Source organism: Sylvia atricapilla, chromosome 3 (assembly GCF_009819655.1).
Source record: "Sylvia atricapilla isolate bSylAtr1 chromosome 3, bSylAtr1.pri, whole genome shotgun sequence".
Taxonomy (NCBI): domain Eukaryota; kingdom Metazoa; phylum Chordata; class Aves; order Passeriformes; family Sylviidae; genus Sylvia; species Sylvia atricapilla.
Window position 1 is genome coordinate 9,189,530 of NC_089142.1, and position 25,107 is coordinate 9,214,636.

Below are 25,107 nucleotides of genomic sequence, written 5' to 3' on the forward strand. Positions count from 1 at the left end.
GCCTGCAGTGGCTTATGGCAGGTGCTTTGGGATGGAATATAGGAAAAAGGAAAATTCCAGATTTGTCTTACTGCAGAGTAGGAAGTGTTGAGGGCAGCGTCTGTCTGATGTCTTGCTCCAGTGAGAGCCTTTGCATTGATTTTCTTGGGCTTGTAACTGGGAGAGGGACAGTTAAAAGTCTTTGTGGCAGCGCCTGAACTCTGTGTATTTTCTTCCCTAGGCAAATTCAGAATGCGCACACGGGGCTGGATTTGTCAGTGCCGGAATACCAGGAGATCCATGGGAAGATGATGTCTGGCCATGTCGAGTATCACATTGTCGTCGTTACTCGACTGGCTGCCTTCAAATCAGCAAAGCACAAGCCTGAAGATGTGGTTCAATTTATGGTAAATATTTAATCAGACCTGTGATAGTGATCGCTTTCTTAATCAGCTTTGGTTATTTCTGTCACGATGTAGCAGATGCCTTATCATCAATCACAGCCACTCCAGGTCAAGGTCCTTGGTAGGACAACACAGTCTACCATTTCTGCCATTCCTATTCCATTATCCACATAGTAATTGAACTTTTTATTCCAGGAGCCAGAATTGACAATGACTGTTGTTGCTTTTAAGGCAATTTTCATTATGGATCAACAAGTAGAAACTAATTAAGCTTTCTGTAAGTTCTGCTACAAATTAGTTTCTCCAATATATGTATCAGTACTAGATTTTGTACAGAAACATGAAATAAATATATAGGAGCTTATTTGAATGGGTCTATTACCTAGATACAGATTTTAAAATCCTTAGTAAGAGAGGTTTACAAGGAAGCGTCCATATAGAACATTATTTAGTTGGATTGTCTTTTTCATTATACCTGCAGAGTAAAGGTTTGAAAATGCAGCACATAACTTAAAACAGGTGATCTCACCTATGCCATGTGCACTTAAGCTGTTGCCCCTGGGACTCTCTGTCAAGTTGATGGGAAAAGGTACATTTGAGATTTTCTATTTGATCTCCAGCTGCCTGCTGAACCACTCCCAAGAAGTGCATTTCTCTGTCCATTGACCATAAAGGGACATGCCCTGTTGCATGCTGTGAACATCTGCTCTTTCAGATTTTTTGGCAATGACTGTAATGTCAGAGTGATGTGAATATATGGTTACCTGGTAGACCATGACCTGTATCATAACTCACACTTCATAGAAGATAGTTGATAAAAGCCTATTTGAATAATCTGATTTGCAGATAAACATCTGTCAGTGTTGAAAAGAAAGACTTTACAACAAATGAGATTGCCTGCATTTATTCCACATTTTGTGCTATATATAACTATGGTAAAAGCAGCAATGCTGGCATTAGGAGTCTGTTCTGTTCTCCCTCCTCATCCCTGACTGCTTGTTCTCCTGCAGTGTTTCCTTTTGTGTGCCAGTGTCATGTGGCTGTTCCATAATGTCACCTGAGGAACTGCCCTTGGCTAAAAATGAGTATTTCGGAGCTTGTTATTCAGTACTGATTTACACCTGTTCCTTGAGCCTGTGAATTGCACAATCACATTAAAGTTTCTTTCAGGACAGGGAAGGCCAGACATGGGCAGGTAAGAGAACGGGATGTGCAGTTGCTTTTTTTCATGCATCAATGCCTGCTTATATTATGTAATATTTCCACACAGCTCTGTGGAAGAAAACTGATGACACCTGAGGTGTTAAGACTGAGCTGTCATCATTTAGCTTCATTTTGCATCATTTAAGAATAAGTTGATAAAATCAGCTTGTCTATAAAGAGGAGAGACAGGCTATGTACTGCAGCCCCTCTGCTTGCTAGAGTTGTCTGTTCTCATGTCTCTCTGGGAGGATTTTCAGCACTCAGTTGCTCTTCTCAGGTGAAGTGAACCTTCCTGATTTCTCCTCTGGTGAGGCCTCCTGACATTTCATTCTTCGTGAAGAAGAAAACTGGTGGAGCCTGACGAGAGTAGCATTTATCTCATCAGTTACATTTTTTTCAGCTGACTAAATATGATATATTATATAGTTTGTTGTGTGAGAGTAATTTAAAACCATGAGCTGGGAGGTTGAGGATGGATGCTTTCCATCGATTTGTTCCGATGAGTCTTGTCTGTGTGTATTACTGGAAGGAACAGAGGGATTCACCTGTCGTAACTTATCTCTCTGTAAGTTGGATATTTTAATCTGAGTCTGTCCGTGCTTGTATGGTCAGTGGGGAGAAGGGGAATGATGTGACTCATCCTCTAGAAATGTCTCTCTTCTTTGACTGTAAAGGGAAAGTATCTACTTTTAGACAGCTGCAGAGGGGGGCTTCAACTCCTGGCTGAAATGCTTGAGGGTCAGTAGAGTTGCACACAAATTACTGTGTGCACTCGAAGGTGTTCCTGGGATTTTCTACCTGGCCTTCAGTATGGGTTTCCTATAGATCTTGTGTGGTGTTAGCCTGCTGCATATAAGCCCCTTAGATAGCCCAAAGCATCTCAGATGGCATAGGATGCCTTTTTCTGGGCAGAAGAGTCTGCTCTCTATAATTAGATGTCTGCATTTGGGTTTCTAAACTCCTATTCCCATTGATTCATTGCTGTTGAAAAGGATGTAGCTGAGCATCTGCGGGGTGGGGGAACCCACTTTGCATAACATAAAAGTCTGGTACCATTTGAGAAACCCTGAGTTACCATAGGTGTGTGCACAGGGCTGGCAGGTGTGACAGAGGACATAGAGGCATTGGCACTGCCCTAAACAGCAAGGAGAATACAATGCAGCATCCAAGGTGCCACCGTCTGCCTGTGTTCACGTGAGTTGAGCTTCAGTCGCATTTCACCAAAATGTCATTGTACCAATGACTGTCATGGGAGCTGAGACACCTCATGCGTGTAGGCAGATGGCTTAACCTGCTGGCTGCCAGGGACGGCGGGTTGCCCCCGAGTGTGTGTGCAGTGCCCTGTTCTGGATGCTGGAGCAGCACAAACGAGAGCTGTGACCTTCCCCAGAGGGTTGGCAGGTGCAGTGTGAGAGGAGCCCGAGGAGCGGCAGGGAGGAACAAGGCTGCAGTGGGCAGCGGATCGAACACATCAGATTTGTATCACAAAGCAGAGTGAGATGAGACATAGGAAGGAGGAATAAGAAACTACTGTGTGCCTGTTCTGGAACAGAATGGAAGATTTTTTGCTTTTGTTGAAACTGCCGAATTGGAGGAGGCAGCCAGTGTCATAGCGCTGAGGTGACACGTAGTTTAGAGAAGGTAGGACTTGCCTTGTCTCTGGATACCGATTTTTGGCCTGTGTGTGTTGTGGCCAGCCGGGAGCCAGGTCCGTGTTCTGTGGCTGCTCCTCGCCCCGTCGCTGTCCTGAGGCTCGGAGCCTGGGGCCCGCACCGCGGCAGCCGCAGCGAGCGCCGGGAGCGCCAGGCCGCGGGGACCAGTGGCTCCTCTTTTCCCTGGAAAAGGATGATGGGCAGGGCAGAAGAGGACTCTGAGGTAGCTGTCTCCAGGATCGAATCACAGGATCATTTGGCTGGGAAACAGCCTTTAGGATCATTGACCCAGCTTTTGACAGATCATCACCGTGTCAGCTATGCTAGAGCACCAAGTGCCATGTCCAGACGTTTCTTGGAACGCCTCCAGGGATGGTAACTCCGCCACCTCCCTGGATAGTCCATTCCAGTGTTTAAGGACCATTTATATGGAGAAATTCCTTCTGATGCCCAACCTGAACCTCTCCTGGTACAGCTTGAGGCTCTGTCCTCTCATCCTGTCAAGACTGAGAGATGTGTTAAGGCCATATGACAAAACCCAGATGAACGTCAAAAAGAGATTTCAGATCTCACCTGTGAAGCCTTTATTGTGGGTCTAAACAATCTGGAGTGCCCTATTCCCTAGCCTTAATAGGACTTTGCAAAATCAGCATCATGGCACCCCTAAATAAATGTTTGTGAATCATTAACAGAAGAAGAAATTCACTTCTGTGATGACATTCAGGTGTAAATTCTTAGAAGCTGGAGGGATTTTTTTTAATTTAAAGAAATGCTAATTGTAAAATAGAGCAAATGGGTTGTAGAACTGCATAACCTTCAGGTTATATTTGGTAATTAAAGGAAAAGTCAGTTGCATTTCTTTCAAAGGTCAGGATTTTGTACTATCAAAAAAGGGAAATTGATTTTCTCTTTGGTACTGCTACTAAGGTGATATTTAATTAATGCCTGTAGATTTGCCATTTTCTGTGGCAAAAAGAAAAGGCTTTGCTTTTCTTAAAGGCATTTCTTCTTACCACGCCTTAGCTTTTTTAGCAATTAACTTCTCCCTTTCCAGCCTTATTAAAAATCCACCCAGCCTTTAGTGCTTTCTCTTTGTATGTGCATCCAGCTTGATTCTTCTGTACAAGTTACTTGTTAGTCAAGTTTTTTCTTTTTCAAAGCTGAGCAAATAACTACTGATGTTTTACAGGCATAGCACAATTTAGGGAGGCATTTACTATAGAACTGTCTTCCTCTCTTAAAATGAGGGAGTGTATGAATACGTGGGCGTGTATTCATTTATGTTTTCATCATTGTCTTTTTGCATATGTTGGTTGGTGGGGTATTTTTGGGGTTTTTTTGGGGGGGCTTAAAAATCTGTGCATTGGAGTTGCTTTTTTCTGACCATACAGGTATGTGAAGATAAATTCCTTCACCTTATGGATTCTGTTACGTGAGAGAGGGAGAAAATATTCATGCTCAGTGTAGCAGTAGGTTCAGGAGCCACTAAGGATTCATGTTGATTAAAAAGAAATATTAGAGTTCTTGCTCTTCTGCTGGGCAAAACAGATGAAGAGAACAGCATGTGGTCATGTAATTAAAATCTACCATAATGCTTACCCACGGGGTCACCAAGCAACATCAATTCTGGTATGGCTTGAATTGAGAGTTTCCAAGTGAAAACTTGGGTTGTGCTGCCTGGGCCAAGAAGTGCTTTTGATTCCTGTGCCTAAGGCTAGTGGTTGTTTTAAAGGACAGAGATGCTGGATCTCTCTTTTTGGACAATGTTAAGAAGTGGGCTTTATAAGAGGAAAGTCACAGTAGCCCTGGTTTTCATGAAGTACTGTAAAATCAAGTGTGCTTTTGTTAGTGTGCCCTGGCAGGCAAAGGGGCTCGGAGATCTCCATAAGATCTCCATTTTGTTGAAATACTTGCATAGATATAAAGCATATATAAAGACAAGTTTAAGGTCAGAAATGGGGCAGTAAAAGGAGCTTTAAAGGGAAAGGAGGCATTAAATAGCATTAATACTGAGTGGGATCAAATTCAGCACACAACTGTGAGTCGCAGGCTCGTATCCTACAGCCATTCCGGTGTGTGCTTTCATGCCTGAGGTCCTTGGGAAGAGGGGGGCAAGGCACATGCATGAGATTTGAGGGATTAGCAGCAAACTTCAGACTTTCACTTTGAACTTCATGTTGGTTTTCTTAACCTTCTAGCTATACTTGATCACATTCAACTTATTTATTTGTTCCCAGTGGGAAAAAAAAAAAAAAAAAAGACATTCAACCCATCCCTGTCTGTCTTTTAAGTTTTGCGTTGGATGTTAATTGTTACAGGCAAATAAGGTCTTGACCTGGCAAATGTGCACATGCTTTGCTGTATTTGCATGATTAACTCTTTTGAAGTGAAGCAGATTGAGGCTTTGATATTGTGACTTGACAGAACTCCTTGAAGCGTGTGCGCTCAGGCTTACTTACAGGTGGTGGGGGTTTAGCTCCACAGTGTTCACAGGGTTCAGTTAGAGGCATGGAGGGAGAGAGGATAACTGCAGGATCAAGACCTGGAGGAATTACAGGCAGCAGAAGAAAAATATTTGAATATTAATCAAATGGAACTTTGTTTACTTAATAGGATTGATAAAGTGCGGTTTAGAGCAGTGCTTATTTTTTACCCTGACATTTTGGCCATAGGATTCATCAGCAGTTTTCAAGGGTCTGTAAGGGATAACCAGGAAAGGCAAGATTTAATTTTGTTTCATGCTGATATACCTTTCTCCTGGAAAATTGACAGAAGATGTCAAATTGAAAGGGTCCAAAATCGTGGCAGAACAGTGCTCTCTGACTGGAAAGGTGTGAGAATGCTCTGGGTCATGTCTGGGATTTGACTTGTAAAAATGCACTCCGTGGAACCTGTCTGGCACTTCTGTAAAACCTCTGTGCTGCTGCATCCAGCTCTGGGGTCCCAAGTACAGGGAAGACATGGACCTGTTAGAACAGATCCAGAGGAAGGGTACAAAAGTGGTCACAGAACTGGGACAGCTTTCCTGTGGGGACACTGAGAGAGCCTGGAGCAGGCTCCAGGGTGACCTAAAGGGGCTGTAAAAAAAGCAGGAGAGGGACTGGTTACAAGCACCTGGAAATGACATGGGGGAATGACCTTAAGCTGAAGAAGAGAAGGTTTAGATTAGATGTAAGGAAAAAATTCTTGCCTGTGAGGGTGCTGAGGCACTGAAACAGGTTGCCCAGAGAAGCTGTGGCTGTCCCATCCCTGGAATTGTTCAAGGCCAGGTGGGAGGGTGCTCTGAGCAACCAAGTCTAGTGGAAATTGTCCTTGCCCATAGAACTGGATGATCTTTAAGGTCCCTTCCAACGCAGGCCATTTGTTGATTCTCAGTGCACCAGTGTGGGGCTGTTGGGCTCCGCCGGCCTTGCCCTGCATTGCCAGCACCAAGCCCAGGGTAAAGGCGGCAGCGGAGCTGAGGCAGGGTGTCGTGGCTGCAGAGGGGTGCACGGTGTGTGAGGAGCCCCGGCTGGCAGGGCCACACTGGGCTCAGGCAGCGGGGAATGGTTGTGGCCGGAGCTCCAGCAGAGGGCATCCCGGCACTGCTGGATGTTGGCCGGCTCTGGGAAGCACATTAGTATGCTTTGGAGCCTGTGCCGTCGCACTTGGTATTCCGTGTCGCGTGTGCCTCCCCGGCGTTGTTGTTCAAAGCCCACGCAGATCCACAAAGGCGCAATTAGCGACGGGATGCGAGGGTGTGCGTTTGCTTTAGGTTCGGTGGTGTAATTAGACATAAATTGAGATTTATGAATAATTTACAGACTTTGATAGAAGAGGAATGAAAATTAAGTGGGGAAAAAAATAAGTTTGTGTATCTCAGTTCAGTGTTAGGGTATTTTAAAAAAACTGTTTTGGCATAATCTTGATTGGCTGCTGTCTTGTAGTGCTTTTAGAAATTAATTTGGTAGTTATTGAAATTAATTAGATGCTAAATGTTTTTCGCAAATCAGACTTAATTTTTTTTCCTGGATGGAGGGTAGTGATATTTATTCTTTTGAAAGATCACCAGTGAATTCCTTACTTGCCCTTACATTTGTGCTTATATAGTATTTTTGGGGGGCGGCTCAGGCATCATACTCTGTTTGGAGTGCCACTGGGACCTAGTGAAATGAAAATGTACAGCAGTTCATAAGCTCTGGAATTGTTTTCCCTTCTCTTTTTGGAGTGTCTTTCAGAGGGAAGATTATGATGTTCTGGAGCATCTCTATTGCCCTCACTTCAGTGCTTGGTTGCTGAATTGGTTGGCATTTCAGATCCCGCATGTGGAGCACAGTGTTACTCACACTTAACCTTTGTTGCTTTTACAAGTCTGAAATTCTTGGTTTTCACTCCTCTGTCGACTCAGGTTGGGTGTTGTGTTTCAAATCTTTGTTACAAAGCTGCTTGCCTTTAGTGCCTGGACACTGAGCCCACAGTGAACACTGTGCAGCTGAAATGCAAATGCTTTTCAAAATCATCTGGCTAGCTTGGTAATTACTGCGAAAGGCAGGGAAGCGTGAAAGCTGAGGTGGTTATTGCTCTTTGTGCCAGCGTCTGAATCAGTGAACTGGTTGAGGTGTGCCTGTTATTGTCAGGGCCTGCAGGGCAGTTCCCTGGCCTGGAGGGCAGCTCTGGCTGCATGTGCAGGATTCAGCTTCCTTACCATCTGCAATGTGCATCCGTGCCCAAACTGGCTGCTGAGAGGATTTTCCACCAGGCCAGATCTTGGGCTGAAAAGTTACCTGGGGGCATGACAGCTGCCCAGAGAGTAGGAACTATGCCAGACATTGTCAGGTTCCAGTAGACACTGTAAATTAGGTTTCTAGTAGATGCTCTCAGGTTCCAGTGACTGAGAATACGCCTGATGCTGTTTAGTTTGCTTGTACAGATGCAATGTAGGGATTCTGCATTGATCTATAACTCATTTCACTTCTGTGCTTTTTGTTAGATTGACTTTCTTTGTCGCTGTGTTGGTGGGAAAACTCTGCATTACTCCATTTCAAGATGTGCTTGAGCTTCTCCATCTTTTATATCCATCTCAGTGTATGCACTACTGCACATACTGCAGTGTTAATTCACGCCTTTAGAGTTCAGCAACACATGTTACAGGAGGATGAGTGCTTGACCGTAAGAGAGTATATGTGTCCTATGCACTCCACTAGCACTAGTTTTTGGGTTTTTTTTAATCTTTGTATTGATTGAAAGAGTTTGGTAGTTTATAGGTCCATGGAAGGCCTTGACAAATATATTATCTGTATAACACCACAGAGCAGGGAAGTCGCCCTTTTTGCATCTGTAATGTCACTTAGAAGTGTTGTTTTGTTTGCGTGTGGGTTTTGTATATTGGTTTAAGGTACTGAATTCAATACTTAATGTGGCATAGAAGCCACACCTTTTTAAACCAACATTCCCATAGCTATTGCTTTCCTTGTAATATCTTGAGCCTTATTTCTCCTCAGGCTTCCTGTCTTTGTCCACAGAAGGAATGACTCCATTCACTGTTGGCATCTTCTCCCTGTATGAGAACCTTTTAGGCCATGGCCAAGTTGTTGATTTTTATTTTCTCATGGATGAACTGAATAGTCAGGGGTCAGCTGAGGTCTTTGCCCTTAGGTTTTTGTGTCATGAGCTCTTCAGGGCAGAAAAACGTAGCAGTTTTTTAGGCCTAAGCAGCCAAAAGGCATTGAAGCCACCAGGAGTGAGGAATGGGACAGTGATGCAAAGACATAGGTAGCTTTCTTCACCATATACGTACCAGGCAGGGCTTTTTTTCCCTGCTGTCTCTCAGGACTGGGCATGACTTTGAGTGGACAAGGATTCCTGCCTTCAGAAAAGTATCTGGAATAGTGACCTTCCCAGTATTTCATTAGCTGATGAGTCAGACAAATGGATTCTGGCAATGAACTTTAATTCCATTAAACAGTGGATTTTAATAACAGAATTAGAAGACCAGCAACAATGCTTCAGGATTCACCGGGTACATGACAGGCTTTTGCTAGGCCGTGTGTAAAGCTCCTTCCTAATATATAGTTTTCCACTACCACAGTTAATGTTTCACAGCACTTAAACTGCTGCTTTGCTGCTCCTGTCTCTCCTGTAAAGAAATTAACCCAGGCAGCACATTTTCATTGCAGGTTTCCAAGAAGTACAGTGAGATTGAAGAGCTGTACCAGAGACTGACAGCACGATACCCACAGGTTTCTCTTCCGCTCCTGCCCAGAAAAGTTCTCTTCGTGGGGGAATCTGACATCTCTGAACGAAGAGCTATGTTCAATGATATAATGAAATTCATCTCCAAAAATGAGGATCTAGCAACGAGTCCTGAGTTACTGGAATTTTTAGGTAACTAAAATATGTGAGTGTCCCCTCTCTCATGAATGTGCTTTATGGGAGTGTTAAGTTCTTGACTCGGGTAGCCAAAAACTCGAGAGTGCCAGAATAAAGGCTGCCACAGAAAATATCTTCATGTGCATTCACAGTGCTGCACAGTTATGTTTGGTAGGGTTTTTCCCTCCTCTCAGTGGACACATGCCTCATTCAGAGATGTTGATAGGTACCTTCAAAGCAAGCACTGTGCTATCCTGTCTCTGATTTCCTGCTATGCTTCTGAACATGTAAGTTTAGAAGGCTAAATAGTTATATGTTGTCAGTGAGGAGATGGACCCTAAAGGGACAGAGCAGGGTATTAGTGAGTAACTCTTCCATGTTTTATCTGGTTTTACTGCAAATTATTGACTTTGAGAAATATTTAAATTGAAGACAGATTCCTTATTAAACACATTCTCTGGCTACTTTTTTTTTTTTTTTCTTGGTTTTCCTTAGCTTTATGTCCAGCTCTCGTTGTCTTGTCTAGTGATTGGTATAGTTCTATTCTTATGTCCCTTGGGCATAGGAGGGAGTTATTGAGTGAGTGGAACATAGGAGCTCTCTGCTTTTAGTTTAGCTGAGGGCTGCTAAGCAGGGAATACTCCACCTTGGTGCTGTGCAGGATTCTTAATGGAGGGTTACTTTTAAGTAAGTGAAGTTGCAAGAAGCTAGCAAGTGTAAACAACCCATTTTGCACAAGTGTCAAGTGTGGCCAGATTCCTTCTGTGAAATTGGCAGCTTCCTAAAGTCAAAGCGGGAAAAGCTGCTTAATGTGTGGCAAGATCCAGATAGTAAGGGTTTTGTTTGGGTTTTTTTTTTTCCCCAACAAAAGTGTTCTCTTGAAAGCAGACTCCTTGCACAGAGAATTCAGAATTCAGGTTGCTTGATCTTTGCAGGCTGGTTAACCTAGCCATGATGCAGCTAAACTAGGCTGGACTGCATTCCGTGGGCAGATTGGGTGCAAGTAATGTGAAATCAAAAGTTGCCTTAGAATAATGTAAGCCTTACCCTGACTTGGCAAATGCAGACATGAAAATCTGGGTGAGAAGATTCTCTCATGCCATGTTACTTCAATAGTAAAAATGGTGTAACCATGAATTTTATCCATCACAGTTTTCAGTAGCCTTTTTTTTAGCTGGTTTCATTATTTTAAATTGCTTCCCTGGACATCCAGAAACTCGACAACAAGGAACCATTTTCTCCCCATTCTGCTGGCCTTTGCATGTTACAGGTATGGGGAGAAGGCTTAGTTTTATGTTTCAGTTGGCTGAATTTCCTGAGCTGGATGCATCTTGCATACTGAAAGGTGTTAGAACTTCAGGCTTTATTTTTCAGTGTAAACTGAAGAGCTGCTGTAGAAACATGCTGTCCAATGCTCTAATTTTAGCCCAAGTTAATTAAATAGTATCAAAATGAGGATTTTATCTTTACTAGCTATGTGAAGGTTAGCTACCTACATCTAAGCAGAGTATTTACAGTCTCTCTGTAGAAGAGAAATAGGCACTTCAAAGAGAAACTTCTCACATGACTTCGTTTGGATGGGATGAATCACCATGTGGAAATTTTATTCTTTCTGTTGACTGCAGAAGGAACATAAATAAGCAGATTTGACATGTGCTGCTGTGTCTCAGATAAAGTTCATTTCCTCTATCTTTCTCTACTTAACTGCTTCAAATCAGTAAACAGATCAGACACATAATGACACATAGTGAATAAAGGGAACAGTGGGAGTGTTTTGAAAGAGTTTCACAAAAGCTGATCATGTCCTTCATTCCTCAAACAAAACTGTCTCAGGGACAAGTGCAGGGTACAAAAAAACTGTAGTTGTTATCTCATATACTCAATTTTGCCTCCATTACTGTGTTTCGCAGGAGCAAAATCTTCCAGTGCCATTGATTTGAAGGGTAAAAACGTGCCTGATGACAGGGAGAAAGAAGACGAAGAAAATGAGGCATTGGATTTTTTCAAAGAGGAGAAGACACCTGACTTAATCTCACAGCTTTTATCAGTGGAAAATGTCAAAAAAGGGGAGAAAAAAGAAGAGGGAGATGAGGAAGAAGAGGAAATTTTAGACCCTCTTGGTATAATCAGGTATGGCTAAAATCCTGTAAAATAGGTGTTTAGATTTTAGCCTTTCTGAATAAGGCTGTTGTGTGTCACTGTCTCCACACAGCTAAATTTCATAGGGAAGGAGGAGCCTCTGCAGTTCATGAATGAGGTGCTTTGATAGAGGGAAGAGATTTTATAGTGCCTTTTCAGTGCATTTGTCAGGACATCAAAGTGACAGAGACATCATGAATGCCTTGGCAACAGTCCCAGCTACAGTAGGTGCTTTGCTGGGCACTGCAGGGTTCTACCGCAAAGCATCAACCCTCCAGCATCCAGTGGATGTGCCTTCTGGAGCACACAGGACACTGATTACAGTGTCTGGGACTGCCTTTGAGCTCACTTGTGGCTTTTCTTTCCTTTTTCCTTTGTCTGAAGGTGTCACATGCTAAATCCCACTAAGGCATAAGCAGTAACAGCTTGAGAAACAGTAGTTGGATCACAGCTTCCTGATATTAGTATCTGGGTTTGTTTACCTGTCCAGTAATTTTCAGTTACTTTCTTCACTTCAAGATGGAATTTCTCACTGAATTCCAAACCGATTTCTAACTACTAAAGTTTGGAGGCAGATTTATTTTTTCTGTGGCTGGAATCTTGAGTATCAACTACTTTTTAGGGTGTCTCAGGTGTTAGATGTCCAAGTAAAGAAGCTGTTCTTCAGTAAACACTGACCAAACCAACTGGATGGTTTCAGGCACCTGGAGTCACCAGCCACTACTGAATGTTGTCTTGGATCTAGACTGTGCTTTCAAAATGCTTCTGGATAGCAATAGGCAGTAACTGAGAGTAACAAGCCAGACCCCTCTCTTGGTAATTCACAATGGCATTAAATCATTTCCAGGGGATCATTCACTCTGGGCTCTAAGCTGCAGGCTCCTACACTAAGCTTGGTCAAATGACATGATTAATACTGGACGCACTATTTGGACTTTCCTCCTGCTATTATAGTCACGTGTAATTGTGGCTGCCCAGATATTTTCCTTTTTACTTGAAGTATTGAATCCTTTAAATCAGAAAAGATTCACCAGAAAAGGATCACCAGAAAACATTAACTATTAATCTTTTGACAAAGTGTGCTGAATTACTCAGCATCAAAATTATTCTTTTGTTTAAGGAGAGTTTAAAAATTTAAATAACTATTTACAATGAGAAGTTAGATAAAGCAATACTTCCCACAAAATGGTCCTTAGTTTGTATGTTTACAAAAGCAGCTGTCCTCTTTTGGGTAGGAAAATGATCTGTTGAGCTAGCAAATGCAATGTTATATTTTCCAACTTACAACAAATAGAAGCTGTAAAGAACTTGCTGTGCCAAAACAAGCAAGAAATTTGCTTTTCTCCTCTGCACGGCTTGACATAGCATTTGAAAATCTTGATTATTTTGGTCTTCTAATGCACTGAAGGATGACAAGATCTGGTGTTTAATCCTATTTAGTTTATTGCTTCCATTCCTTCCAAGTACAGAATTCTTACTGAGTCAAAATAACTTCATTTATATAAGAAGTATGGTCTTCACTGGGACAGAGCTGCAGGATGCATGTTATGCAGTCAGATGTTTTTCACTCTAAAGGAGTGGCTGCCTATCTATAAAATAAATCTCCATATCTCTTTATTATTTTTTGTGACTCTCATATTTACAGTGTTGGGGCAGAAACATAAAAGCAGAAACAAGAATTTCGAGTTGGATTTTTCATTGTCTCTTCTCCTATAACTCATCCTGCTTCCATGGAAGTTATTTTCAGCTCACATCAATGGAGATCAGATTGGACATCAGCACTGTATCCCAGCTCTGTGCCATCTAGTAAGGTATCTAGGTGAGAGGCCAAAGGCAGGAGCTTAGTGGTCAGGGGATGGACAGCTCTTGGGGAACATTTTAGGGTGTCTTCTATGCCTGTTAAAATGCTTGGTGCATGCATGCTTTGAGGAGGGAGCTGAAGCCCCACAGCTTTAGTGCTTTACATGTGCTTGAAGTTACTTTGGCATGGGAATGGATAAACAGGAGGTGAAGCAGATAGATAAATGTGTTTAGTAGTAAATTTCCCTCTAGTGACTAGTAAATTCAGGTTAAAAAGGGGAAAAAAACCCCACCATGCTCCTTTCCTCTCTGAAAAACCTTTGGAAAGCTGTACAGTCAGCGCTGAAATGAGCCAGTCCATTTTGTGCAATAGTGGTGGCCAGAGCAGCAGAGCTCCAGCCTAAATTGAATCATGTGTTTGGCATAATCTTACAGGTTTTTTGCTTTCTGGATGAGGATGAAACTGCTCCAGTAGCACAGGCCTCCATATGCTGTCAGCACGCTTCATTTGGTAACAACTTCTCCTCCTGGGCCAGAAGGCTGTGAATTGGATTTGGCCCAGCACTACTGCTGTGCTGCTGAACCACCCAATATCCAGTCAAATATCTGGCCTTAGGGGTAAAATGTTAAACTAGGGCCTTTTTTTTCTGGTTTTGTATTGCTGGTGATCATCCAGGTGGAAGCTCATGATGGCCTGGTTCCTTTTGCCTGGAAGAGACATCCCAGTGGTGCAGATTCTCTGCCTTGCTGTCAGGGCTGTGTCTGAGTTGCTGTTTGATGTCAGGTGGACAAACTCACTTGCCAGTTCAGCTCTTCATCTTTTGTGGGTATTAATGGTGATCTCCAAACTTGATGTTTCCCTGTTGTATGGTTCTTATGCCTCAAAGCTTTGTCTCTGTGTTGGCAGGGTGATTCTGGGATTCTTAACAACAGAAAGACTTGGGGTTTTGCTGTCTAAATCAGGAGCATGTCAAAAACAATACATATTTGTGATTAAGTTTTCATCTTTTAACACCCCTCCTCCTTTTTATTATTTTCCCCCCAGGAGCCTGGTTCTTCCTAGAATAAAAGGTGCTCAAAATTAACTTCTATTTGTGGAATGCAGTGTTGAAATTCATTGAAATATGTTTTCTTCTCTTCATCCTCTGCTTTTCTCAGGAGTTTGGAGTATTGGTATTCCTGTGTGTTGTCACCAATAACTCTGCAGGTTTTCCTGGATAAAGGAAAAGATTTTGTAGAAATATTTTCAGTTTTGGACAGAATATACAGGTCCTGTAAGAAAAATCACTCTTAATACAGACTAAGATGATCCTTTGATATCAGCTGTGCATAAGGTAACAAATTCCAGTATACTCACTTTTGTAGCACAGTATACACACTTTTGTGGCACACTTTTAGCTCTATTTCACGTTTTCTAGCTCTTTAGGTGTACAGTGACTTGTAAGGCTCTCATAGCGTTGTTTTTTTTTTAAGTTAGCATCTCTTAGTTTTGGGGTTTTTTTCATTTTTTTTCTCTTAAGGCACAATCATTATAATAGTCCTTTGTTAAAATGTTTGAATTCTCTTATAAATCATATGCAGGAAATCAGATACACATTTAACTCCTTATTGTAGGGACAATATTAGGTATATTGACTTAGCTTTGCCTCCACTCTTTATCACTCTTCTTAAGTCTATAGAGCTCAACATTTGCAGATACATACTTTTAAATCCTTAGTAGGCTACCATGGTGCTTTGGTATCTGAGTTTTTAAAGGTGCAGTATCTTTTAACAGTGTTTTAAATGTTTTAAAGAATTTTCCTCATAAATTGCAAAACAGTATTGTGTGGCTAGTCTCAGTTGCAGGGAGCTCTCCAACTGGCATGCCTTTAGGAGTGAAAGAGCATGGATCTTGAAGAGCCTAATCTCTGAAGGACAAGGCATGGAAGAGAAACACAGGGTGGATGAGCTATTCACCTCAACTTGATGGTACTGTTGAAAATTTTGCAATGGAAGAAGGCGTGAGGTGTTTTGAGGGGAGGTTGTCATGGGGTGAGGGGAGCTGTGTGCAGCAGGGATCCAGGGCAGCAGCTGTGCTCAGGCAGCTGGGCTGTGCCAGGGCCCCTTGGCAGAGCACTCAGCTGTGCCACGGCTGTACCATGACATTCTGGTGTCTTCCCAGTGAGCTGGGCTGTGTCCAGAGTGCCCACAGCAAGTGGCTGCTGGCCTGGGCTGCCTCCTGGGCTGTGATTGGGATGGTTTAAGAGAAGGCAGGTTGTCCCATGCCAGGGGAGTACCAGGGACTGTTCTAACGCCTTGAGTTTTTGAATCGAGCTCCTGTGCTCAGGCCCAGGCTGTGAAGGAATTACTCAAAAAACCAGCATGGCCCCATGTTCCTCTACCACAGAGCTTTCTGCCTGCTACCATCTTTGCTCCACTCTGCCCTCAAGCTACCCTAGGGCTTGGCTTTCTGTAGAGAATTCAGGCATTTAGTTTGGGATGTTTTTGCTTAATCTAAGCAAGATCAAGTTCACATTTCCAGATCTTCATCTTACAGCAAGTTAAAAAACACATCACAGTAACTGAATTGGGTTTTGTCTTCTTCCTCTGTGTGTGAAATAGTGAATTTTACTGTTTATGTGTTGAAGCCAAGAGCTTCAGCATCCCTCTCCTCCACTCCTCCACAACAACTGAATTTAGTACTTGTATTTGGTTCATTCTAAAAAACCTCAGAGAGCAGCTGATTAAAATGACTGTGAACCAGCTCCTCTGAACAAAGCAGCAGCAATTCTGCAAAAGGAGTGTGGCTGCCTCATGGGTTAAAATGTGCAGCAGCTGTTTCAGTGCATGCATTTCCTTCATCTGCAGTTACCTTCTGAGGTAATATTCGTTCACCACTTTGGGAGAACGCACCTTTTCCTGTGCTTTTTTTTCCTGTTTTCCTCAGCTCTCTGCAGCCCTTGTGGGAGCTTCTCCTCCACACAGGGTTCCTCCCTTCTGTCCTTTCTCCTTTGCCTCCTTAAATCTTTCAGTGACAGCATATATTCCCCCAAGCATAGGCTATTCCTGGCAAACAGCACAAAGGTGAGTATTCCCTAGGCAAAAGTTCTTCTATCTCCTAGTGGGTCCTGGAGAGTTTCTTTCTTGACTCTGTGCCTCTGTTCCAGAGGATTTCCCCTTGTGGCTTCTCTTCATCCAAATTTGTGCCTCTCCTGAGGAACACAGACATGGGTAGGTGGAAGCTTTCATCTGTTGTTTAAACACAGATACAGCTAAGTCCTGACAATAGTTAGGAAGGGATGGGGCTGGTGAGGGCTGATGTTTTGGGCACCTTCTGGCAGAGGTTTTTTAAATCTTTGTAGCTGGTTATTGCTGGGGTCAAGCTCAAGAACCTCCAGTGCTAGAGGTTTGCTGTTGCTGGGTTTAGTTGGTAAGGAGATTATTAAGGCACTCGGTGCTTTTCCTGGCTGCAGATGAAGTAGGTGATGGCTTGGAGCAGCAGATTGGCAGGAAATGAGCAGCCAGGAGCCAGCCCTGGCCTTGACAGAGCCTGCAGAGCCAGGCAGGCTGCAGGAGGAGGTGGGTTGGCACACAAGTCACCAGTTGTTTCTGGGTTGCATGCTACACCTTCGTGTTTCCCAGCCCCTTAGTGGCAGTCAGGCTAGAGCTTGACTCCGGAGTTGTTGATCACAGTGCTCCCTTTCCTTTCCTCTTCCCTGTTGTGGCAGAAGAGCCTAGAATGGCCTCAGCCTTTTGTCTTTGGGGAAGAAATGAGTGGCAACATTTGATCTTCCTTCCTCTGCCAGAAGCCGTGGGCAGCTGAGAGTGAGAAACCTTGGGCAGTGAGAGTCTCTGATGAAGAGGCAGAAATCAGCTTAAGGGAAATCCTGCATCTTGCATCTTCCCAAGAGCTTTTACTGATGGAATGCCCAGAGCTGTAGTAGGTGAGGGTAGAGTACTTGCTTATGGATTTTTCCCTCCATGGAAGAACATTTCTGCAGTCTGGAATGGTGTCCTAGCACAGCTGCTCTCTGCTGGACAGATGGTCTGGAGCAAACTTGTCAAAATGTGTATTCAGCTGCTGTGCCTTCTGGTCCTTGGCTGGCAGGGTTGTATTCCTGCCACTCCTCAGGCATCCTGCTCCTCAGCCACTCACAAATTCACAGCTGCCTTTTGGTCCAGCCAGGTACGTGTTTGCCTTCCCCTCTGAATCCAGTAGGATTTATACACAGCATAAAAACAACTTGTGTGTCCCAGTCAGCTGAAGAGAGTGAAGGTGTCAAAACATCAAAGAGGAGCGAAGATACAGGTTATTTTTTCTTTAACAAAATACGGATAGTCAAAACAATGAATGAGAAGATAGAGCTTTGTTTTCCTAGCAGTGTGAGTATCTGTGCTCACAGCTGTGAAGCCTTCAGAGATTTAAACAGGCAAATCTTTATTTTCTGTCAGTTGTTGAGTCACAAGCTTAGGTTGCAAGGCATGTTTGACCATCACTTTGCCAAGTGACACAAGTATTTGTCACAATTCCAGTCCAGCTGCTGTCAGATTGACAACTTGCAGTGTCCCAGTAAACAACCCCGTTGGTCTTTCACTGACAGATGAATTTTTTCTGAGAACCAAATATAGTAGTCTGATATAGTGTTCTTCTCCACCAAAGGGGAAGAAAAGGGAGCAAAAATTCTGTATTACCTTCCCAGTTAGGGGATAAGCCTGCCTCACTTTTTATAAATTATCTGGTCTCAACCTTTTTTAGGGGCAACCTTGTAGCCCCTCCTTGGAATTGCTTTAACTGAGTGCCTAGGGAGTAAAGCAGGTTGGCAGGGATGCTCTCCTTGCAAGAATTCAGTCCCTCCAGTTTGTCTCCTGAGGATTTTTGTTTTTATAGGTGCTTTGTGAGTGGTGTTTCCCATGCAGAGGGCTTTCCTTTCTTTTTTGCCACCAATCCCATCTCCTGAGAATGGCTTCCAGTGTATTTCCTTACTAAAAATCTTGCTGTGCCCCCAAAAATGGGAAGTCGAGGGTGATTGAAAGAAAACAATGGAAAATGGAAACACGTTTAGCTACTGGATCTCACAAAATCATCCATATTCATTCAGTGTTATGTCTTCTGAGTGGTAGAAACCTGTTCTCTTGAGATAATTCTGCCAAGGCTTGTGTGGCTCCAGGTGGTGGAACTGAGACCCTTTCCTAGCTGCTCTTCCCAGCCAGGGAAATCGAGTTGGATGTGTGAAGGACTTGGCCCTCTTCTCTCCCTTTTCTTTGGGAGGGCAGACTGAATGGAATTGTGCTCAGGAAAACTGAGCACAATTGGGTACGCCTGGACTTGGAGTTGACACACGTTCTATCCATAAGCACTCCTTCAGGAGAGTGTATTGCACAGGTGGTTGCTGCTGTGTCTGCGCCTGGCAGTCAGAAAGAACTGTACCTTGGGATCAGAGCTAGGGCACTCACACTGTCAGAGAGGTTTGGAGTGGATACACAAGTCACAGCTCTAAAATTGGCTGCTCTGTGTTTTCTTTTATTTTGGAAATAGTAATTTCCCTGACCTAAGGAAAACTTGTGAGAGTTCCCCCTGTGCCAGCATTGTCCTTATCTGCATTCATATTTCCCTGTCTAGTGTTGGATTTTTGATCCCATGGGATTATGCAGTCATTATTTCCCCAGGTTTTTAAGCAATTGCCTGGCTTAAAGTTCAGTGGTGAATTTCTGTCATGACTGGCTTGAGTGATTCCAGTACATCCACAGCTGGAATATGAGGATCCTTTGGGAAAGAGTTTAAGTAATTATTTTAATGTGCTTCATTTTCTTTCTGATTAGAACACTGAATATACTTTAATGGGTTTTATAAATAGTTGATTTGTGTTTATGCCGTCATCCTAAGCCCAAAGGGCTGAAAATAGCTCTCTAGTCTGTGTACTGTTACAGCTGTGTGTACCATCCAGTGGTGTTTCCAAGCAGAACACAAGTGTATCTTCACCTGGGGTAAAATGCAGCAAGGACCTAATTGCTTCATGCAACACTTCATTGCAGCACCATAAATGAAAAACACTTAATTCAACTGGAAATGCAGAGAGAATTGCACCCATATAAATGCAAATACCCAGCTTGGAATTTGACCAGACTAAAGTGGATTGTCTCCTTTTAAGAAAGATTTCACAGGATTTTTAACAGACCTTGTTCATTGTTTACAATGTACCAAAGGAAAAAAACTTAACATGCATTTTTCTGTATACAGAAGAACTGTAGAGCCAAGTAATACCAGGGAACTGGAATGAAATGCCATTGCCACTAGCTGGCACCAGCTTTCAAGTAATTCCAACAGTCCTCTGAGTGAACTCTTGGCTTTTGGTTTCCCCTCCTGTTTGGCAGGACGTGCAGACATATGTAGCAGAGCTAGGCAGCACTGAAGGTGTGCAGGAGGTGCTGTGAGCTGCTCTGCAGGCGTATCCAGCAAGTCCTTACTTAACTGAGAAAGAGGAGTAGGAGGCAGGAAATCCTTTAGAGAGGCTACAGGAGAAATTCATGACTACACAGAATCAAAAGTGGTTGGTGGTTTGTTTTGTTTTGTATTGTTTGAATTTTTTTTTATTTTAACTTCTCCTTTGGAAGAGGATTGAACATGATGTAATTGGGCAGATTTAAACATGTTTTGTTTCATGGACTTTACAATAATAGGATGACTCAGGTCCTTAATTAGAATAAAAAAAGCATTACCTCATCGATGAGCCTGCTCCTTTCACCAAGGCAGGGGAAATCTTTAATCAACAGATGCAGGGAACTGCTCATAGATGAGACAGACTGCTAATGAGAGATGGATTCAGAGCTGCCCTACTGCTTTACTGTTCACTGAAGAAACTGTCTGTGGGGTGAATGTGTGCTCAGTTTAAGTCGAGATGGGAGACTTGTTTTTCCTTTCATCTGATGCTGTCAGGTTCCTAATTCAGCACACTTAATGAAACCATTGTTCCATTTTCCCCATGGACCTGCTGCAGACATTTCTGTCTTTGTTTCAAAGGATCAAAGAATCAGCTTTTTCCATTTTTTCCAAATGAAAGCCATTTTTGAAAGCAATCTGTAAAACTTTGCCAGAAATGCATGACTTAGCTATATAACTATAGGCTGGTACTAATTAACACACCTGGGGATCACATCTTTTACTGCTGCCCCTTGCAGCATTTGACCGGGTTTGGAATCATCTGAAGTGTCAATTAAAAAGGAATAGCCCTAGGGACAGATGCATTTGGGACTCAGCAGCTCTTCATTCTGCACTTGAATTTCTTGGGTCATATCACAGTACTTAAAAGTTAGATTTCTCCATTATCCCTTTAGTAAAAGGAATAAAACTGATTTTATAGTTCTGCCTGCAGAAAAGTTTCCCTTTGGACAGAAATGTGCCATTCAGGTAGTTGTTAATGACCATTGTCATTGAAGCAAAAGAAATGCTTTCCATTACCTTTTGTGCATTTTGGGTAAGAGTCAAACCCTTTCTTTCCATATTGCCTGATATGCCCAGTCATGTCCAAATCATAGAGGGAATAAGATTTATTATGACAGTGAAATACACAGCTGTGGTAGGTGGTTTTAGTGTTGCTAAACTAGTAAATAAAAGCAGGAGCTGTAGTATTGCTTTTGCCAACTCAAATAAAGTAGCTTCTGTCCAGCAGCTAAGTCCTTCCACTCCCCAGAGCAAGCTGGCCATATCCAAAACAGGAAGGGCCCTAAGCTTGTACTGATCCCTAAACTTTGTCCAGGCATCATTTGGGAAAGCAAAAATTAGCCTGGGCCAAATTCATGCTCCAGGAGCATGCTAAAACCTCACAAGGCAGTTACTGTGCACCATTATCCCAGGCCATGCACTCACCACATTTATTTGCTGTTGTTGGCCTTTTGTTGCCCTGTGGGCAGCCTGAGGAATGTGCATTTTTAAGGAGTCAGGATTGGAGCTGTTTGGGCTCTGTGAGGAGATGCAGGCAGCAGTGAGGCACCTGAGGATGCTCCTGGCCATAAATCCCCAGGGACTTTTTGCAGCAAGGATGGGTCTGGCTGCTGGCTCCGCTCAGCTGGCACTCTGTTGGGTGCTGGCACAGCTCAGGAACTAGCCTGAGCTGGATAGGTGCAGCCTGCCTCTTTTGGGTGTTCAGAATTCAGCCCTGTGGACGTGAGCTGTGGTGTATCACGTGGCTTGGAAAATGTCTTGATTTTGATTTTCACTAGTACAGGTTATTTTCTGAGTTCTGTTCTCTGAACCATAATTTTCTGTAATAACTGCTCTTTATTTGTCACGATGCTCAAATGGATTGCAGTGTCTTGAATGAAAGACTTCTAAGGTTCTCTCTTCCTTGCTTGATTGCTTTTAGTCTGTAATAACATTTGAGGCATACTTGATGGCATTAAACACAAAACAGTGTCATGTGCTCAAAACCATCTTACAGAATCACTAGGTTTGTAAGAGACCTTCGAGATCGTCCAGTCCAACCCATGCCCTAACACCTAAACTAAACCATGGGGTCAAGTGCCACATCCAGCCTTTCCTTAAACACATCCAGGGATGGTGACTCAACCACCTCCCTGGGCAGACAATTACAGTACTTAATCACTCTTTCAATAAAAAACTTTTTCCTAATATCCAACATCTGTTTCCCTTTCTGCAGTTTAAGAATGTGTCCTCTTGTTCTGTCAGTTGCTGCCTGGAGAAAGAGACCACCCCCCAGCTATCTACAACCAACTTTCAAGAAGCTGTAGTGAGTGATAAGGTCACCTTTGAGTCTCCTTTTCTCCAGGCTAAACAACTCCAGCTCCCTCAGTCATTCCTCACAGGGTTTGTGTTCCAAGCCCCTCACCAGCCTCGTTGCCTCCTCTGGATGTGTTCAAGTGTCTCAACGTCCTTCCTGAATTGAGGGGGCAGAGCTGGACACAGCACTCGAGGTGTGGCCTCACCAGTGCCCAGTACAGGGGAAGAATGACCTCCCTGCTCCTGCTGGCCACACCATTCCTGATCCAGGCCAGGATGGCATTGGCCTTCTCGGCCACCTGGGCACACTGCTGGCTCATGTTCAGCTGCTGTCACCAGTACCCTGAGGTCCCTTTCCTCCTGGGCACTGTCCAGCCACACTGTCCCCAGCCTATAACATTGCAGGGGGTTATTGTGGCCAAAAGGGAGGACTCAGCACTTGGACTTATTAAAGTTCATCTTGTTAGACACCACATATCCATCCAACCATTTCAGGTCTCTCTGCAGAGCCCTCCTACCTTCCAACAGATCAACACATGCTCCCAGCTTAGTGTCATCTGCAAATTTACTAATGAAAGACCCATGTCATCAGTAAAAATATTTAACAGAACTGGCCCAGCACAGACCTCTGAGGAACACCACTAGTGCCTGGCCCCAGCTGGATGCAGCACTGTTCACCACCACTCTCTGGGCCCAGCCATCCAGCCAGTTCCTAACCCAGCAAAGAGTGCTCCTGTGCAAGTCCCAGGCTGCCAGCTTTTCCAGGAGTGTGCTGTGGGAGGCAGTGTCAAAGGCCTTGCTGACATCCAAATAGACAACATACACAGCCTTTCCCACATCTACCAGGAGGGTCACCTGGTCATAAAAGGAGACGGGTCAAATACGATCTACCCCTCCTAAACCCCTGCTGGCTGGGCCTGATACCCTGGCCATCCTGTAAGTGCTGCATGGTGACACTCAATATAAACTGTTCCATAACCTTACTGAGTACTGAGGTCAGGCTGATTGGCCTGTAGTTACCAGGATCCTCCTTCCCACCCATTTTGTGGATGGGTGTCACATTGGCTAGCTTCCAGTCATCTGGAACCTCACCAGTGAACCAGGGCTGTTGGACAGCAGCTTCACAAGCTCATCTGCCAGCTCCCTCATCACCCTGGGATGGATCCCATCTGGTCCTATAGATTTATGAACATCCAAGTGGCTCAGCAGTTCTCTGACTGCTTCCTCCTGGATAACAGGGACCATTCTGCTCCCTGACACCCTCTACTAACCCAGGAGGGCACTTGTCCTGAGGACAAGCCATCTTCCCACTAAAGACTGAGGCAAAGAAGGCGTTAACCTTCTCCTCATCTGCAGTTACTAAGTTCCCTCCCACATTCAACAGAGAACAAATGTTGGTCTTACCCTTCCCTTTGTCATTAAGCTATGTGTAAAAGCGTTTTTTATTATCCTTTGCAAAAGTTGCCAAATTAAGTTCGAACTGAGCTTTGGCCTTCCCTATTTTTTTCCTACATACCTTAGCAACCCCCTTAAATACTTCCTGAGAGACCTGACCCTCCTTCCAAAGATGATACATTCTCTTCCTATTCCTAAATTCTTTCAAAACCTCGTTACCCATCCAGACTGGACGTTCGCCTCATCAACTCATCTTTCAGCACACAAGGACAGTCTGTTCCTGTGCCCTCAAGGTCTGTGTTTTGAAGCACACCTACTTTTCCTGGACTCCTTTGTTTTTGAGGGCTGCTTCCCTAGCAACCCTCTGAATAAGTCTCCTAAATAGGCAAAAGTCTGCCCTCCAGAAGTCCACTGTAAGAGGCTTATTGATGTTCCTCCTGATTTCACCAAATATCAAGAACTCTGTAATTTCATTATCACTGTGCCCCAAGTGGTCTCCAACCACCACATCTCCCATGAGCCCATCTCTATTTGCAAACAACACGTCTAACAAAGTCCCTCTCCTGGTGGGCTCACTCACCAGCTGTGACAAAAAGTTGCCCTCCACACACTCTAAAAACTTCCTGGACTGCCTCTTTTCTGCTGTATTAAGTTCCCAGCAGATGTCTGGTAGGTTAAAGTTACCTACAAGAACAAGGGCTGATGATCCTAAAGCATTCTCCAGCTGCTTATAGAGTAAGTTGTCCACCTCTTCCTCCTGGTTGGGTAGACAATAACAGATGTCAGCCTTGTTGGCCTTCCCCTTAATTCTTACCCATACACATTCAACTTCATTGTCATTAGTTTCAATACCCATGGCATCAAAAGCCTCCCTAGTATGAAGGGCCATCCCTCCACCTCTTATCCCTTTCCTGTCTCTTCAGAAGAGCTTGTAGCCATTGAGTGCAGTGCTCCAAGTGCTCCAGCTATGTGAGTCATTCCACAATGTTTCTGTGATGGCAGCTCCATCACAGCTTTGCTGCTGTACCACGGCCTCCAGCTCCTCTTGTTTGTTACCCATGCTGCATGCACTGGTGTACATGCACCTCAGCTGGGCTACTGATTTCACCCCTAACTCAGGCTTACCACCCTTGGGCCTGTTTCCAGACAGCCCAGCTGCATCCCCTTCCCCCTTCAAACCTAGTTTAAAGCCCTCTTCGTGAGTTCCACCAGTTCATGAGCTAAAATCCTTCTACCCTTAACAGAGAGATGGAACTCATCCAGTTTCAGCAGGTCAGGTGCTATAAAAGTTGCCCCATGATCAAAGAACCCAAAATTCTGCTGATGACACCAGCACTTGAGCCACTTGTTGATAATGTGGGCATTCCTAACTCCTTTCATTGTTTTTCTCTGCCACCAAAAGGACTGAGCAAAAAACTACCTGTGCCCCTGCCCTATCAACCACTTGCCCTAAAATCCCATTTAATTACCCCAA

General features: G+C 43.8%; 1 protein-coding gene across 1 annotated transcript in view; it reads left to right on the forward strand.

Annotated features, from left to right (window-relative positions):
* HS1BP3 (HCLS1 binding protein 3) overlaps positions 1–25,107 on the forward strand; it is a 55,974-nt gene that overhangs the window by 5,854 nt on the left and 25,013 nt on the right. Inside the window, exons 2-4 of the mRNA XM_066314733.1 lie at positions 221–386; positions 9,394–9,601; positions 11,497–11,716. Of these exons, the coding sequence (XP_066170830.1) occupies positions 221–386; positions 9,394–9,601; positions 11,497–11,716 (594 nt within the window). The remainder of the gene's footprint in view (positions 1–220; positions 387–9,393; positions 9,602–11,496; positions 11,717–25,107) is intronic.